The sequence below is a fragment of the Siphateles boraxobius genome, unplaced genomic scaffold (assembly GCF_051911475.1).
Source record: "Siphateles boraxobius isolate OS27281-9 unplaced genomic scaffold, OSU_SipBor_1 11, whole genome shotgun sequence".
NCBI classification, from domain to species: Eukaryota; Metazoa; Chordata; class Actinopteri; order Cypriniformes; family Leuciscidae; genus Siphateles; species Siphateles boraxobius.
Window position 1 is genome coordinate 15,182,652 of NW_027508711.1, and position 13,772 is coordinate 15,196,423.

The window sequence follows — 13,772 nt, forward strand, 5'->3', positions numbered from 1 at the left end:
CCCAACTCCATACTGAAATTTTGACCGATATGACATCTCTTCGTTTACTGCTACACACTGATAACGGTGTGAGTAACTCTAGAGTAATAGGATTATATGATCAGATTAATTGAATTAATTAATTACAGAACAATGCATATTTATTCTTTGGAAGCCGGGCTAAATGAGTAAACACTGTTACTGAATTCATGACATGGGTCAGACCCCCAGTCAGTCACCTCTTAGTCAGAGACCAAATACAAATGCCTGTAACTTGAATATCCCCTGCGATCTAGATGCTAGAATATATATATATATAGAATTTTTTTTTTTTACAGTATTGTTGGAGTCAAATAGTTTTTGATTATCCCTGATTTCCAGTTTTAGTATTTCATATTGTTTGGCTTTATGATTTTGTTTACAGTTTGTGTTTGTCTCTTTAGTGTTTGTAAATGGGTTTTCAATATTTCTCCATTTTGTATTGCCATTTTTTTTCTTTAAGATTTTTGCAATTATCCTGTGGTTTGATCCTCTCCAGTGTAAAGAGTGTGGAGTACTTCACTGCTGTTTCCACTGATTGTTAATTTGTGTTTTTTCCCTTAGGCTTATCTCATTTCAAACAAACAAATCCCCCCTCCCCCCATAAAAAAATTAAGAAAGTGTACTTATTTTACTTAGTAAAACTAAACCTTTGTACCCCCAACACACATGCACACGCGCGTGCGAGCACACACACACACACACACACACACACACACACACACACACACACACACACACACACACACACACACACATACATACAGACAGAACTCAAGAGCTGAGTATGAGAAACCAGTAGAGCCAGATGAATGAAGCTTTAAAGTTGCACTTTACAGTTAAGTCGAATCTGTATGTTCGTTTGGCTGGAAGCTAGTTATTTTACCTTACTAAGTTTTAATTATGGTTATTTTTCTTAAACAAACTATTAGTTTTGTTTCAGGAAGCCTTTATTAACCCCCCGGTGTGGAGCGCTTTTATGATGGATAGATGCACTTTTATGGACTTCAAAACAGAAACGGCCATTCACTGCCATTATACAGCTTGGAATAGCCAGGACATTTTTTTATAGGCTATAACTCCGATTGCATTTGTCTGAAAGAAGAATGTCATATACACCTAGGATAACTTGAGGGTGAGTAAATCATGGGCTAAATTAAAGTTTTGGGTGAACTGTCCCTTTAAGGCTAACCCTATTTACATAACACTTTTTGTGTGTGATAAAAACAGATATACCCAGCATAGCCTTTGTTAATGCCAGATTTTTAGCTGGAGCTCTTGTAAGGTGTGCCCCAATGCTTCATGCTCAGACACTAAAACTAAATGTTCTAGCAACACAAGTACTAAAAAAATCCCCATGACTTTTATGTGACATTTTAAGGCGGTATCTATTTTTTTATGCATCATTTAAAAATTTAGATTCTGGGTTTTCTATTGTCACGTGAACCCATCATACGTTTATTAAAGGGTGGTGAGGCGATCAGGTGAGAATAAGCTGTTTTCCTATCGTTTATTAAAGTTTGAAAATAATACAATGAGTGCAGATTCGACATCACTTGTCTCGTTTCAGTGACGAGTATAGCGTTGCTCGTGTCAGACAGGCTGGATTCTGCTGGGTCATGTTACTCACTAAATGCGCTATTCTTTCTCCATTAGGTTGAAGACTTAAACTAATGATGACAAGACAAAAGGATGACTAAACGGATTTATGCGTTTCAGCGCATAACAAATGCAGCCAGTATGTCTGTGTCCCTCGATGAACAAACGGCGCCGTGATTACGTACAAGTTGGAGAATACGGAGAATGCGTATTATACGCAGGAATATTTCGTAAAATACGTCCTGGGCTCTGTACTCCGGCGTGAAAGTAGAGAATACGAGTGCTTCAGATGATCGCATAGGATATTTTCTCAACCGCAACCGTGCTTATGTTAGCAGCTGTGAGCAGAACACTCAGAGAGTCCGGGGGAATCCATTGGATTTCTGGCGGAGGCCATATTATGCCGCTTGAAAATGTACCCGAATAATCGGATGACAGCACTCCGATCCATCGAAGGAAAACTTTCGAGTTCAGTTTAAACGGTGGGCTTGCAATAAAAGGAGGTCGTGTGGCTAACAAGGTCCCGAGGGTTGCTGTGAACCGAGGAGCTGTGGCTAGCATGGTGCTAATATCACACATGCAGTCGAACTACATCGATTGACTGAAAGACTGCGTCGCTTCTCGGGTCTGCTAATGTTTATGAGGCGTGTTTGGGTCCTGAGTTCTCAAGATCCCCACTCCCTTATAGGGAGACCTGAATCCGAACTGCTTTACGGCCCATATATTTGCCTAGCGTGACTCATTTCATGTATGGATGGACGCGTGCATGCTTTGACAGAATCCTGCGTGCATCGTTGCAGCGGCACAGAGCATCCAAAGGAGGGGCTCTTACTCTAGCAAATATACATTGGATCCGTCGAAGTATTTAATTTGCGGAGATTTGCGGCTGCTCGTCTCCCTAAGAACACTACGTAAGGCTTCAGCGTACCCTACGTCTTTTTGAAGGAATAATATCGGTTGACATTGCAGTCTCTCCCCTCTCCGTTGGAGAGATATAACGTAAACTCTTCTTGCTTATTACGTCTTTGAAAGGAAGGGAAGGTGGAGCATTGCCCGTCGTACGTGCTGACGCAGTGGGATTCCTACGTGTGGTCTGCGTTTCGACCCGCCCTTCCCGCGGTGACGGTGATGGGTCGGAAGCGGTGTGTCGGTGCAGATTGTTCGAAGATGGCGGCCGGGTGCTGCGGGGTGAAGAAGCAGAAGTTGTCGGGATCCCCCGGTGCGGGGGGTCCCGGCGGGGCGGGGAGCGGGGTAGCCGGGACCGGACATTGTGGATCGGAATTGGGGATCGGGTCGTCTTCGACTGTTGTGGCCGGGAACGTGAATCGGATGAACGGCCTGGGGGGTTCAGGGGGTAGTAGTAGTAGCAGCAGCAGCAGCAGCGGCAGCAGCAGCGGCGGCAGCAACACCAATGTTCTGTCCCCAACTCCAGGAGGCTACAACTCAACGGGCCTCTCCCCGACTCTCAGTCCCGGACCTGGCTCGGGAGGCAGGAAAATGGTCGTTTCGGCGGAGATGTGTTGCTTTTGCTTCGACGTGCTTTATTGCCATCTATACGGATACCAGCCTCCTCGAACACCCAGGTTTACAAACGACCCCTAGTAAGTAACGTTAGCAAGATGGCTATCTTGACCTGGTTTGCCTCAACAACAGATCTTGTTTCCTTTTTCTGTGCAGTAACAAACAAAGTTTTGAGGATTTTTGGATTAGCCTTGAGGCGAAGTTTTTTTCGTGCCCATCTTGGTCTAATGTGTTTTTTCGTAATGTTAATTACTTTGTTTGATGTTCAAACCAAATGCAGTATGGAACAGTTTACTCGCTAACCCAAGCCCTCCCGATGAGCTTTTGTCATGTTCCCAAACTCGAGGTTTCTGAGGTGTTATAGAAAAAAATCGTTAATGTATAGTTACGCTAGTCTAACGTTAACGTTGGTCGTATAACGTTATCGTTAGATTAGTTTTATTGATGGTTAAATGTTAATTTTGACATAATATACATTTGAAGGTTTAAAAGATGTAGGATGTATGATTTAGAAGACTGGTGAAATTATCGATCACTGATGTACCCGATAATTAGGTATTAGAGCTGATGTATTTTTTTTATCTGAAAGAGATTAAAAGGGTGTTAGCCTGCTCTTCCATATTCAAGCTTCTCTGCAAGCTAACATGCTAAGCAACGTTAGCCAGTTCAGACGGTTCACATTTCGGCAATACTTGACTTTTTCTGTTTATTTACCCTCAGTTCCAATTCTTTTTTTAATTCGTTAGATTTTTTAAAGAAACTGCGAGTAATATTTCGTTTTGATTCCAAGCTGATGTTAGGGGTTAGCCAAAGTGAGCTAGTAAGCTAACAAAACCCAGAGTTGTTTACGTTTCCTTCAGAGGTTTAACGTTACATTTGAAAGCTCTCTTACGGTATTTTTCATTCATGTTAGCAGTAACAGTTAAAGCAAAAAAAGTGGTTGGCTATCAGGAGGATACAATAACATTTCACGTGTTAACTGTTAAATCACAAATAGTTTTATATTTTGGTATTTTGTCACTTGCCAATCACTTAATCTTTATTATTTAGGACCCTTTCAGGTAAGCTTTATTTTTTATTTTTTTTATTTTTTAAAGAACGATAAAGGAATGTATGTCTTATCCGGTTAGTCAGGGTTCGTCGAATTAGGTAATGAATGTATGTCTTCACTCCCTCTGCTGGTTACTGATAGACACTGACCAGATTTGGACTGTGCACACACACATATGCATGTATTCAAGTTGGATACCGGCAGTACCTTAAGTTTCTGCATTACAAAAATATGAAACAGTTGTCTTGGTCATAGTCAACTGTTATTTGGCCATACACAATTATTTGCTGACACCTCAAATTCCGTGAGACGATTAGAATTCGATTTAATTCTGGAGTATGTTGATCAATAGATTAATATTCTGATTTTAGGCTATGCGCCTATTTTACAAAGAAATATATATATATTTTTTAAAACTTACAAATGTAGGCTAACCAAAATATGTAACATGAATGTTTAACTGTACTCTCTAAACATTACACATTCTGTATCCCAATTGGGACATCCACAACAAAAATGCATATTAGATAAAAAAAAAGCATGGGAGTCAGTTGTATCATTAAAATTGTTTTATTAGCCTAATTATAGCCTAATATTGAAGGTAAAGATTTACTGATTTGTATGTAAACACTTAGATTACACTTTTATTTATTTTTCTAATAATAAAGTTATATGAAATATAAACATTTAAATGGTGGCTGTCATAAAAACTTGTGCTAGAAGCTAGAAATGTGTCTTTATTACATGCGAGAAAATAAATGATCTGAGAGAGAGAAAAAAGGTTTGAGAGAAAAAGTTATCACACTGATAGCAAAAAAGCATTTCATGAGAGAAAAAATAATATTTGAGAGAAAAAGTTTTCATACCAATAGCAAAAAATAATATTTGAGACTAAAAAAAAGTTTTGAGGGAAAGTATTTTCTCATAAAACATAAAAAAAATATAAATTTGAATTTTTTATAATTATTTCAGAGAAAAAAAATCTCTCAAATACCCTCAACAATCTCAAATATATCTCAAATATATATTTTTTGCTATCAGTGCAAAAACATTTTCTCTAAAAAAAAAAAGTGTTTCTCTCAAAACCCTTTTCTTTGCTCTCGATGCAATTTTTTGCTCTGGTGTCAGGATTTTGCTTAAGCTGTGAATAATATTGATAAGATAATAAGAAAAATCTAAATGAAAACTCTTTCTACAAAATAGAACTCTAGTCAAGTTAAGTCACCTTTATTTATATAGCACTTTTTACAATACAGATTGTATCAAAGCAGCTTCAAAGTAATAACATGAAAATAATACAACAAAGTTTGTTTCTAGAAGAAAATGGCATTATCGTCCACCTGAAGTAAGGCAGATTAATAATATTGTTGAATATTAAATGTCCCCAACTTCTGATTCCATCTGATTGGAGGTCAGAGTCATCACGCCGGTATGGAGACGAGTTTGTTGAGGTGTCCATGAGGCCTTCACAGGGCTGATGAGGCTGGCACTTCAGGGATGCGTTGTGGTCGTGTCAAGGCGCAGGTCCACCATTTGATCTGGATACGGCCCGGATACGGCTGACTTCATTAAACCTCTGAATAAACGGAAAGACAAACATTAGCCTAGATGCCATTCTTCTTATGATATAACAAGTACATCAGGAAGTGTCCCCGGTTCTGCCTGACCTAATGTATGCAGCCTGATAATAATTTAACTGATCTGAATAATAGAAATGTATAATGCTCTGTGTGAATGCCAGGTAAAAGAGATGCGTTTTTAGTGATTTAAACTGACAGAGCGTGTCTGTTTCCCAGACAATGTTAGGAAGATTGTTCCAAAGTTTAGATGCTAAATAGAAGAAGGATCTACCGCCTGCACTCAGTTTTGATATTCTAGGTATTATCTACTGGCCAGAGTTTTGAGATCACAGTAGAAGTGAAGGACTATAATGCCTTAAGAGCTCGTTCAAGTACTGGGGAGCTAAACCATTTAGTGCTTGGTAAGTAGTCAGCAGTATTTTAAGATTGATACGATGTTTAATAGGGAGCCAATGCAGTGTTGACAGAACCGGGCTGATACGGTCATACTTTCTGGTTCTAGTGAGACTCTAGTGATAACTGATTATCTTCCTAATCAGTTTCATCGTCTCAGCATCCCAGCATAGCTTAGAAGAACTTGATATTGCAACAGAAACTTTTAACTCTCTCCTTTCCAGCACTTTAGATACAGTTGCTCCGTTGCGCTTAATGAAGATTAAAGAAAATAGTCCAACACCGTGGTACAACGAGCACACGTCTTAAGAGAGCAGCCAGAAAAATGGAGCGCAACTGGAAGAAAACAAAACTAGAGGTATTTCGGATTTCATGGAAGGAAAGCTCGATTGCTTACAGAGAGGCTTTAAAAGCTGCTAGATCTGCTTATTTTTCAACCCTATTAGAAGAAAATAAACATAATCCAAGGTATTTATTTGAAAAAGTGGCTACACCAACGAAAAAGAAAGCTTCAAGCTTCAAGCTTCAATTATAACTATGCAACCGTCTACTACAGCATCACATCAGGGATTTCATTATAGTCTCCCCGAGGTAAAATTTGATTCATTTGTTGCCATAGGAAAGGAAGAATTTTGCAAACTCGTTAATTCATCTAAATCGACAACATGTATGTTAAACCCTAAACCGACTAAACTACTGAAAGAGATGCTTCCAGAAGTCATAGATCCTCTTCTTAACATCATTAATTCATCTTTGTCTCTAGGATACGTACCAAAAACCTTTAAGCTGGCTATGATTAAACCGCTTGTTAAAAAAACGCAACTTGATCCTACAGAATTAGTCAATTACAGGCTGATCTCAAATCTACCTTTTCTGTCAAAGATACTAGAAAAGGCAGTATCCTCACAACTGTGTTCCTTTCTTAAAAGAAATGGTATCTGCGAGGATTTCCAGTCAGGATTTAGACCGCACCATAGCACTGAGACAGCTCTCATTAAAGTCACAAATGATTTGCTCTTATCATCCGATCATGGTTGTATCTCTCTATTAGTGTTACTTTGACACCATTGACCACAACATTCTCTTAAATAGACTAGAAAACTATGTTGGCATTAGTGGAATTGCACTAGCATGGTTTAAATCATATTTATCTGACCGCTATCAGTTTGTAGCAGTAAATGAAGAGATGTCTTATCGATCACAAGTTCAGTATGGCGTACCACAAGGCTCAGTACTAGGACCGTTGCTGTTCACTCTGTACATGCTACCCTTGGGAGATATCATTAGGAAACATGGGATTAGTTTTCACTGTCATGCTGATGATACTCAGCTCTGTATTTCTTCACGTCCCAACTCCATACTGAAATTTTGACCGATATGACATCTCTTCGTTTACTGCTACACACTGATAACGGTGTGAGTAACTCTAGAGTAATAGGATTATATGATCAGATTAATTGAATTAATTAATTACAGAACAATGCATATTTATTCTTTGGAAGCCGGGCTAAATGAGTAAACACTGTTACTGAATTCATGACATGGGTCAGACCCCCAGTCAGTCACCTCTTAGTCAGAGACCAAATACAAATGCCTGTAACTTGAATATCCCCTGCGATCTAGATGCTAGAATATATATATATATAGAATTTTTTTTTTTTACAGTATTGTTGGAGTCAAATAGTTTTTGATTATCCCTGATTTCCAGTTTTAGTATTTCATATTGTTTGGCTTTATGATTTTGTTTACAGTTTGTGTTTGTCTCTTTAGTGTTTGTAAATGGGTTTTCAATATTTCTCCATTTTGTATTGCCATTTTTTTTCTTTAAGATTTTTGCAATTATCCTGTGGTTTGATCCTCTCCAGTGTAAAGAGTGTGGAGTACTTCACTGCTGTTTCCACTGATTGTTAATTTGTGTTTTTTCCCTTAGGCTTATCTCATTTCAAACAAACAAATCCCCCCTCCCCCCATAAAAAAATTAAGAAAGTGTACTTATTTTACTTAGTAAAACTAAACCTTTGTACCCCCAACACACATGCACACGCGCGTGCGAGCACACACACACACACACACACACACACACACACACACACACACACACACACACACACACATACATACAGACAGAACTCAAGAGCTGAGTATGAGAAACCAGTAGAGCCAGATGAATGAAGCTTTAAAGTTGCACTTTACAGTTAAGTCGAATCTGTATGTTCGTTTGGCTGGAAGCTAGTTATTTTACCTTACTAAGTTTTAATTATGGTTATTTTTCTTAAACAAACTATTAGTTTTGTTTCAGGAAGCCTTTATTAACCCCCCGGTGTGGAGCGCTTTTATGATGGATAGATGCACTTTTATGGACTTCAAAACAGAAACGGCCATTCACTGCCATTATACAGCTTGGAATAGCCAGGACATTTTTTTATAGGCTATAACTCCGATTGCATTTGTCTGAAAGAAGAATGTCATATACACCTAGGATAACTTGAGGGTGAGTAAATCATGGGCTAAATTAAAGTTTTGGGTGAACTGTCCCTTTAAGGCTAACCCTATTTACATAACACTTTTTGTGTGTGATAAAAACAGATATACCCAGCATAGCCTTTGTTAATGCCAGATTTTTAGCTGGAGCTCTTGTAAGGTGTGCCCCAATGCTTCATGCTCAGACACTAAAACTAAATGTTCTAGCAACACAAGTACTAAAAAAATCCCCATGACTTTTATGTGACATTTTAAGGCGGTATCTATTTTTTTATGCATCATTTAAAAATTTAGATTCTGGGTTTTCTATTGTCACGTGAACCCATCATACGTTTATTAAAGGGTGGTGAGGCGATCAGGTGAGAATAAGCTGTTTTCCTATCGTTTATTAAAGTTTGAAAATAATACAATGAGTGCAGATTCGACATCACTTGTCTCGTTTCAGTGACGAGTATAGCGTTGCTCGTGTCAGACAGGCTGGATTCTGCTGGGTCATGTTACTCACTAAATGCGCTATTCTTTCTCCATTAGGTTGAAGACTTAAACTAATGATGACAAGACAAAAGGATGACTAAACGGATTTATGCGTTTCAGCGCATAACAAATGCAGCCAGTATGTCTGTGTCCCTCGATGAACAAACGGCGCCGTGATTACGTACAAGTTGGAGAATACGGAGAATGCGTATTATACGCAGGAATATTTCGTAAAATACGTCCTGGGCTCTGTACTCCGGCGTGAAAGTAGAGAATACGAGTGCTTCAGATGATCGCATAGGATATTTTCTCAACCGCAACCGTGCTTATGTTAGCAGCTGTGAGCAGAACACTCAGAGAGTCCGGGGGAATCCATTGGATTTCTGGCGGAGGCCATATTATGCCGCTTGAAAATGTACCCGAATAATCGGATGACAGCACTCCGATCCATCGAAGGAAAACTTTCGAGTTCAGTTTAAACGGTGGGCTTGCAATAAAAGGAGGTCGTGTGGCTAACAAGGTCCCGAGGGTTGCTGTGAACCGAGGAGCTGTGGCTAGCATGGTGCTAATATCACACATGCAGTCGAACTACATCGATTGACTGAAAGACTGCGTCGCTTCTCGGGTCTGCTAATGTTTATGAGGCGTGTTTGGGTCCTGAGTTCTCAAGATCCCCACTCCCTTATAGGGAGACCTGAATCCGAACTGCTTTACGGCCCATATATTTGCCTAGCGTGACTCATTTCATGTATGGATGGACGCGTGCATGCTTTGACAGAATCCTGCGTGCATCGTTGCAGCGGCACAGAGCATCCAAAGGAGGGGCTCTTACTCTAGCAAATATACATTGGATCCGTCGAAGTATTTAATTTGCGGAGATTTGCGGCTGCTCGTCTCCCTAAGAACACTACGTAAGGCTTCAGCGTACCCTACGTCTTTTTGAAGGAATAATATCGGTTGACATTGCAGTCTCTCCCCTCTCCGTTGGAGAGATATAACGTAAACTCTTCTTGCTTATTACGTCTTTGAAAGGAAGGGAAGGTGGAGCATTGCCCGTCGTACGTGCTGACGCAGTGGGATTCCTACGTGTGGTCTGCGTTTCGACCCGCCCTTCCCGCGGTGACGGTGATGGGTCGGAAGCGGTGTGTCGGTGCAGATTGTTCGAAGATGGCGGCCGGGTGCTGCGGGGTGAAGAAGCAGAAGTTGTCGGGATCCCCCGGTGCGGGGGGTCCCGGCGGGGCTGGGAGCGGGGTAGCCGGGACCGGACATTGTGGATCGGAATTGGGGATCGGGTCGTCTTCGACTGTTGTGGCCGGGAACGTGAATCGGATGAACGGCCTGGGGGGTTCAGGGGGTAGTAGTAGTAGCAGCAGCAGCAGCAGCGGCAGCAGCAGCGGCGGCAGCAACACCAATGTTCTGTCCCCAACTCCAGGAGGCTACAACTCAACGGGCCTCTCCCCGACTCTCAGTCCCGGACCTGGCTCGGGAGGCAGGAAAATGGTCGTTTCGGCGGAGATGTGTTGCTTTTGCTTCGACGTGCTTTATTGCCATCTATACGGATACCAGCCTCCTCGAACACCCAGGTTTACAAACGACCCCTAGTAAGTAACGTTAGCAAGATGGCTATCTTGACCTGGTTTGCCTCAACAACAGATCTTGTTTCCTTTTTCTGTGCAGTAACAAACAAAGTTTTGAGGATTTTTGGATTAGCCTTGAGGCGAAGTTTTTTTCGTGCCCATCTTGGTCTAATGTGTTTTTTCGTAATGTTAATTACTTTGTTTGATGTTCAAACCAAATGCAGTATGGAACAGTTTACTCGCTAACCCAAGCCCTCCCGATGAGCTTTTGTCATGTTCCCAAACTCGAGGTTTCTGAGGTGTTATAGAAAAAAATCGTTAATGTATAGTTACGCTAGTCTAACGTTAACGTTGGTCGTATAACGTTATCGTTAGATTAGTTTTATTGATGGTTAAATGTTAATTTTGACATAATATACATTTGAAGGTTTAAAAGATGTAGGATGTATGATTTAGAAGACTGGTGAAATTATCGATCACTGATGTACCCGATAATTAGGTATTAGAGCTGATGTATTTTTTTTATCTGAAAGAGATTAAAAGGGTGTTAGCCTGCTCTTCCATATTCAAGCTTCTCTGCAAGCTAACATGCTAAGCAACGTTAGCCAGTTCAGACGGTTCACATTTCGGCAATACTTGACTTTTTCTGTTTATTTACCCTCAGTTCCAATTCTTTTTTTAATTCGTTAGATTTTTTAAAGAAACTGCGAGTAATATTTCGTTTTGATTCCAAGCTGATGTTAGGGGTTAGCCAAAGTGAGCTAGTAAGCTAACAAAACCCAGAGTTGTTTACGTTTCCTTCAGAGGTTTAACGTTACATTTGAAAGCTCTCTTACGGTATTTTTCATTCATGTTAGCAGTAACAGTTAAAGCAAAAAAAGTGGTTGGCTATCAGGAGGATACAATAACATTTCACGTGTTAACTGTTAAATCACAAATAGTTTTATATTTTGGTATTTTGTCACTTGCCAATCACTTAATCTTTATTATTTAGGACCCTTTCAGGTAAGCTTTATTTTTTATTTTTTTTATTTTTTAAAGAACGATAAAGGAATGTATGTCTTATCCGGTTAGTCAGGGTTCGTCGAATTAGGTAATGAATGTATGTCTTCACTCCCTCTGCTGGTTACTGATAGACACTGACCAGATTTGGACTGTGCACACACACATATGCATGTATTCAAGTTGGATACCGGCAGTACCTTAAGTTTCTGCATTACAAAAATATGAAACAGTTGTCTTGGTCATAGTCAACTGTTATTTGGCCATACACAATTATTTGCTGACACCTCAAATTCCGTGAGACGATTAGAATTCGATTTAATTCTGGAGTATGTTGATCAATAGATTAATATTCTGATTTTAGGCTATGCGCCTATTTTACAAAGAAATATATATATATTTTTTAAAACTTACAAATGTAGGCTAACCAAAATATGTAACATGAATGTTTAACTGTACTCTCTAAACATTACACATTCTGTATCCCAATTGGGACATCCACAACAAAAATGCATATTAGATAAAAAAAAAGCATGGGAGTCAGTTGTATCATTAAAATTGTTTTATTAGCCTAATTATAGCCTAATATTGAAGGTAAAGATTTACTGATTTGTATGTAAACACTTAGATTACACTTTTATTTATTTTTCTAATAATAAAGTTATATGAAATATAAACATTTAAATGGTGGCTGTCATAAAAACTTGTGCTAGAAGCTAGAAATGTGTCTTTATTACATGCGAGAAAATAAATGATCTGAGAGAGAGAAAAAAGGTTTGAGAGAAAAAGTTATCACACTGATAGCAAAAAAGCATTTCATGAGAGAAAAAATAATATTTGAGAGAAAAAGTTTTCATACCAATAGCAAAAAATAATATTTGAGACTAAAAAAAAGTTTTGAGGGAAAGTATTTTCTCATAAAACATAAAAAAAATATAAATTTGAATTTTTTATAATTATTTCAGAGAAAAAAAATCTCTCAAATACCCTCAACAATCTCAAATATATCTCAAATATATATTTTTTGCTATCAGTGCAAAAACATTTTCTCTAAAAAAAAAAAGTGTTTCTCTCAAAACCCTTTTCTTTGCTCTCGATGCAATTTTTTGCTCTGGTGTCAGGATTTTGCTTAAGCTGTGAAAATTGTGTCATGGGCGCGGCCACGTTCTTTTTTTCCTATTGGGACGTACCTATTGGCCAGTCGGGTGAGCATCGTCTTGTCTTGGGAGTCGAACTGAATCATTACACCAGGGACGTGCACAGGAATTATGAGGGGCAGTTGCTCTGACCTGAAAAAAGGGCTTCCCCTACATCCAGTTGTGCTTCTTGCTCGTATTCAGTTCTGATGGTAGGCTACGGGCAACTACGCATGATTTGTAGTATGATTGCGTAAAGGGAACAGGAATTCCGGTAGGGAACAGAATCGACTGCTAAACCCAGGGCTGATCCTGAACTCCCCCTGGGACCCTAAGCAAAAGGGGCCCTCTACCTGACCTGTGACGCCTTGAGCTATGTAAACCATTTGCCATTGCCACACAATCACACCTGACACTTCAGTGCTCCCAATACAATCCTCCCTCCTTTAAACAAAACAGTCAAAGAATAAGTACAACAATATAGAACAGAATGAGGTTCAAACAAACAATATTTATTGAATAGAGTATTTTCTATAGAATGTTAACATAACAAGTGAATATTAACGTAAACATAAATAAGAAGAAAATAATAAATTATAACCCTGAGCTTTGGCTTTTGGGATTAACTTTGGTTCTCTCTACAGCCTGGGTATTTTCGGCATCAGTATCATTTTTTTTATTTATTATTATGCATGTTGAAGCAATTCTTGATTTATGGTTATTTACTGAGGGATGTGCATCCATATTGACCAGTATGTCCAGCTAATCAACATTTTAAATTCAATATAGCCTATAAATCAATAGTCAATCAATGTCAAATTGTCAATACATTGCTTTCTATCTTGCATAATTAGTGCAGTTGTTTAGAGTTTTTAACTACACTGAGACTAGATCATCAGTTTCTTGTTTTATAAATGTGACTTTGATTATATTTCTGCTT

The 13,772-nt window shown here is 39.1% G+C and overlaps 1 protein-coding gene across 2 annotated transcripts in view; it reads left to right on the forward strand.

Annotated features, from left to right (window-relative positions):
* Nucleotides 1-1,830: 1,830 nt before the first annotated feature.
* Nucleotides 1,831-13,772, forward strand: part of ammecr1 (AMMECR nuclear protein 1) — a 65,996-nt gene continuing 54,054 nt past the window's right edge. Inside the window, exons 1-2 of one of the 2 annotated variants that reach the window (XM_077197401.1) lie at nucleotides 2,105-2,179; nucleotides 9,638-10,718. In XM_077197401.1, coding sequence (XP_077053516.1) covers nucleotides 10,246-10,718 — 473 coding nt within the window. In that variant the 5' untranslated portion in view covers nucleotides 2,105-2,179; nucleotides 9,638-10,245. Of the gene's footprint in view, nucleotides 3,219-9,637; nucleotides 10,719-13,772 lie in introns of both variants that reach the window. The other variant, XM_077197407.1, reaches the window with a different exon arrangement.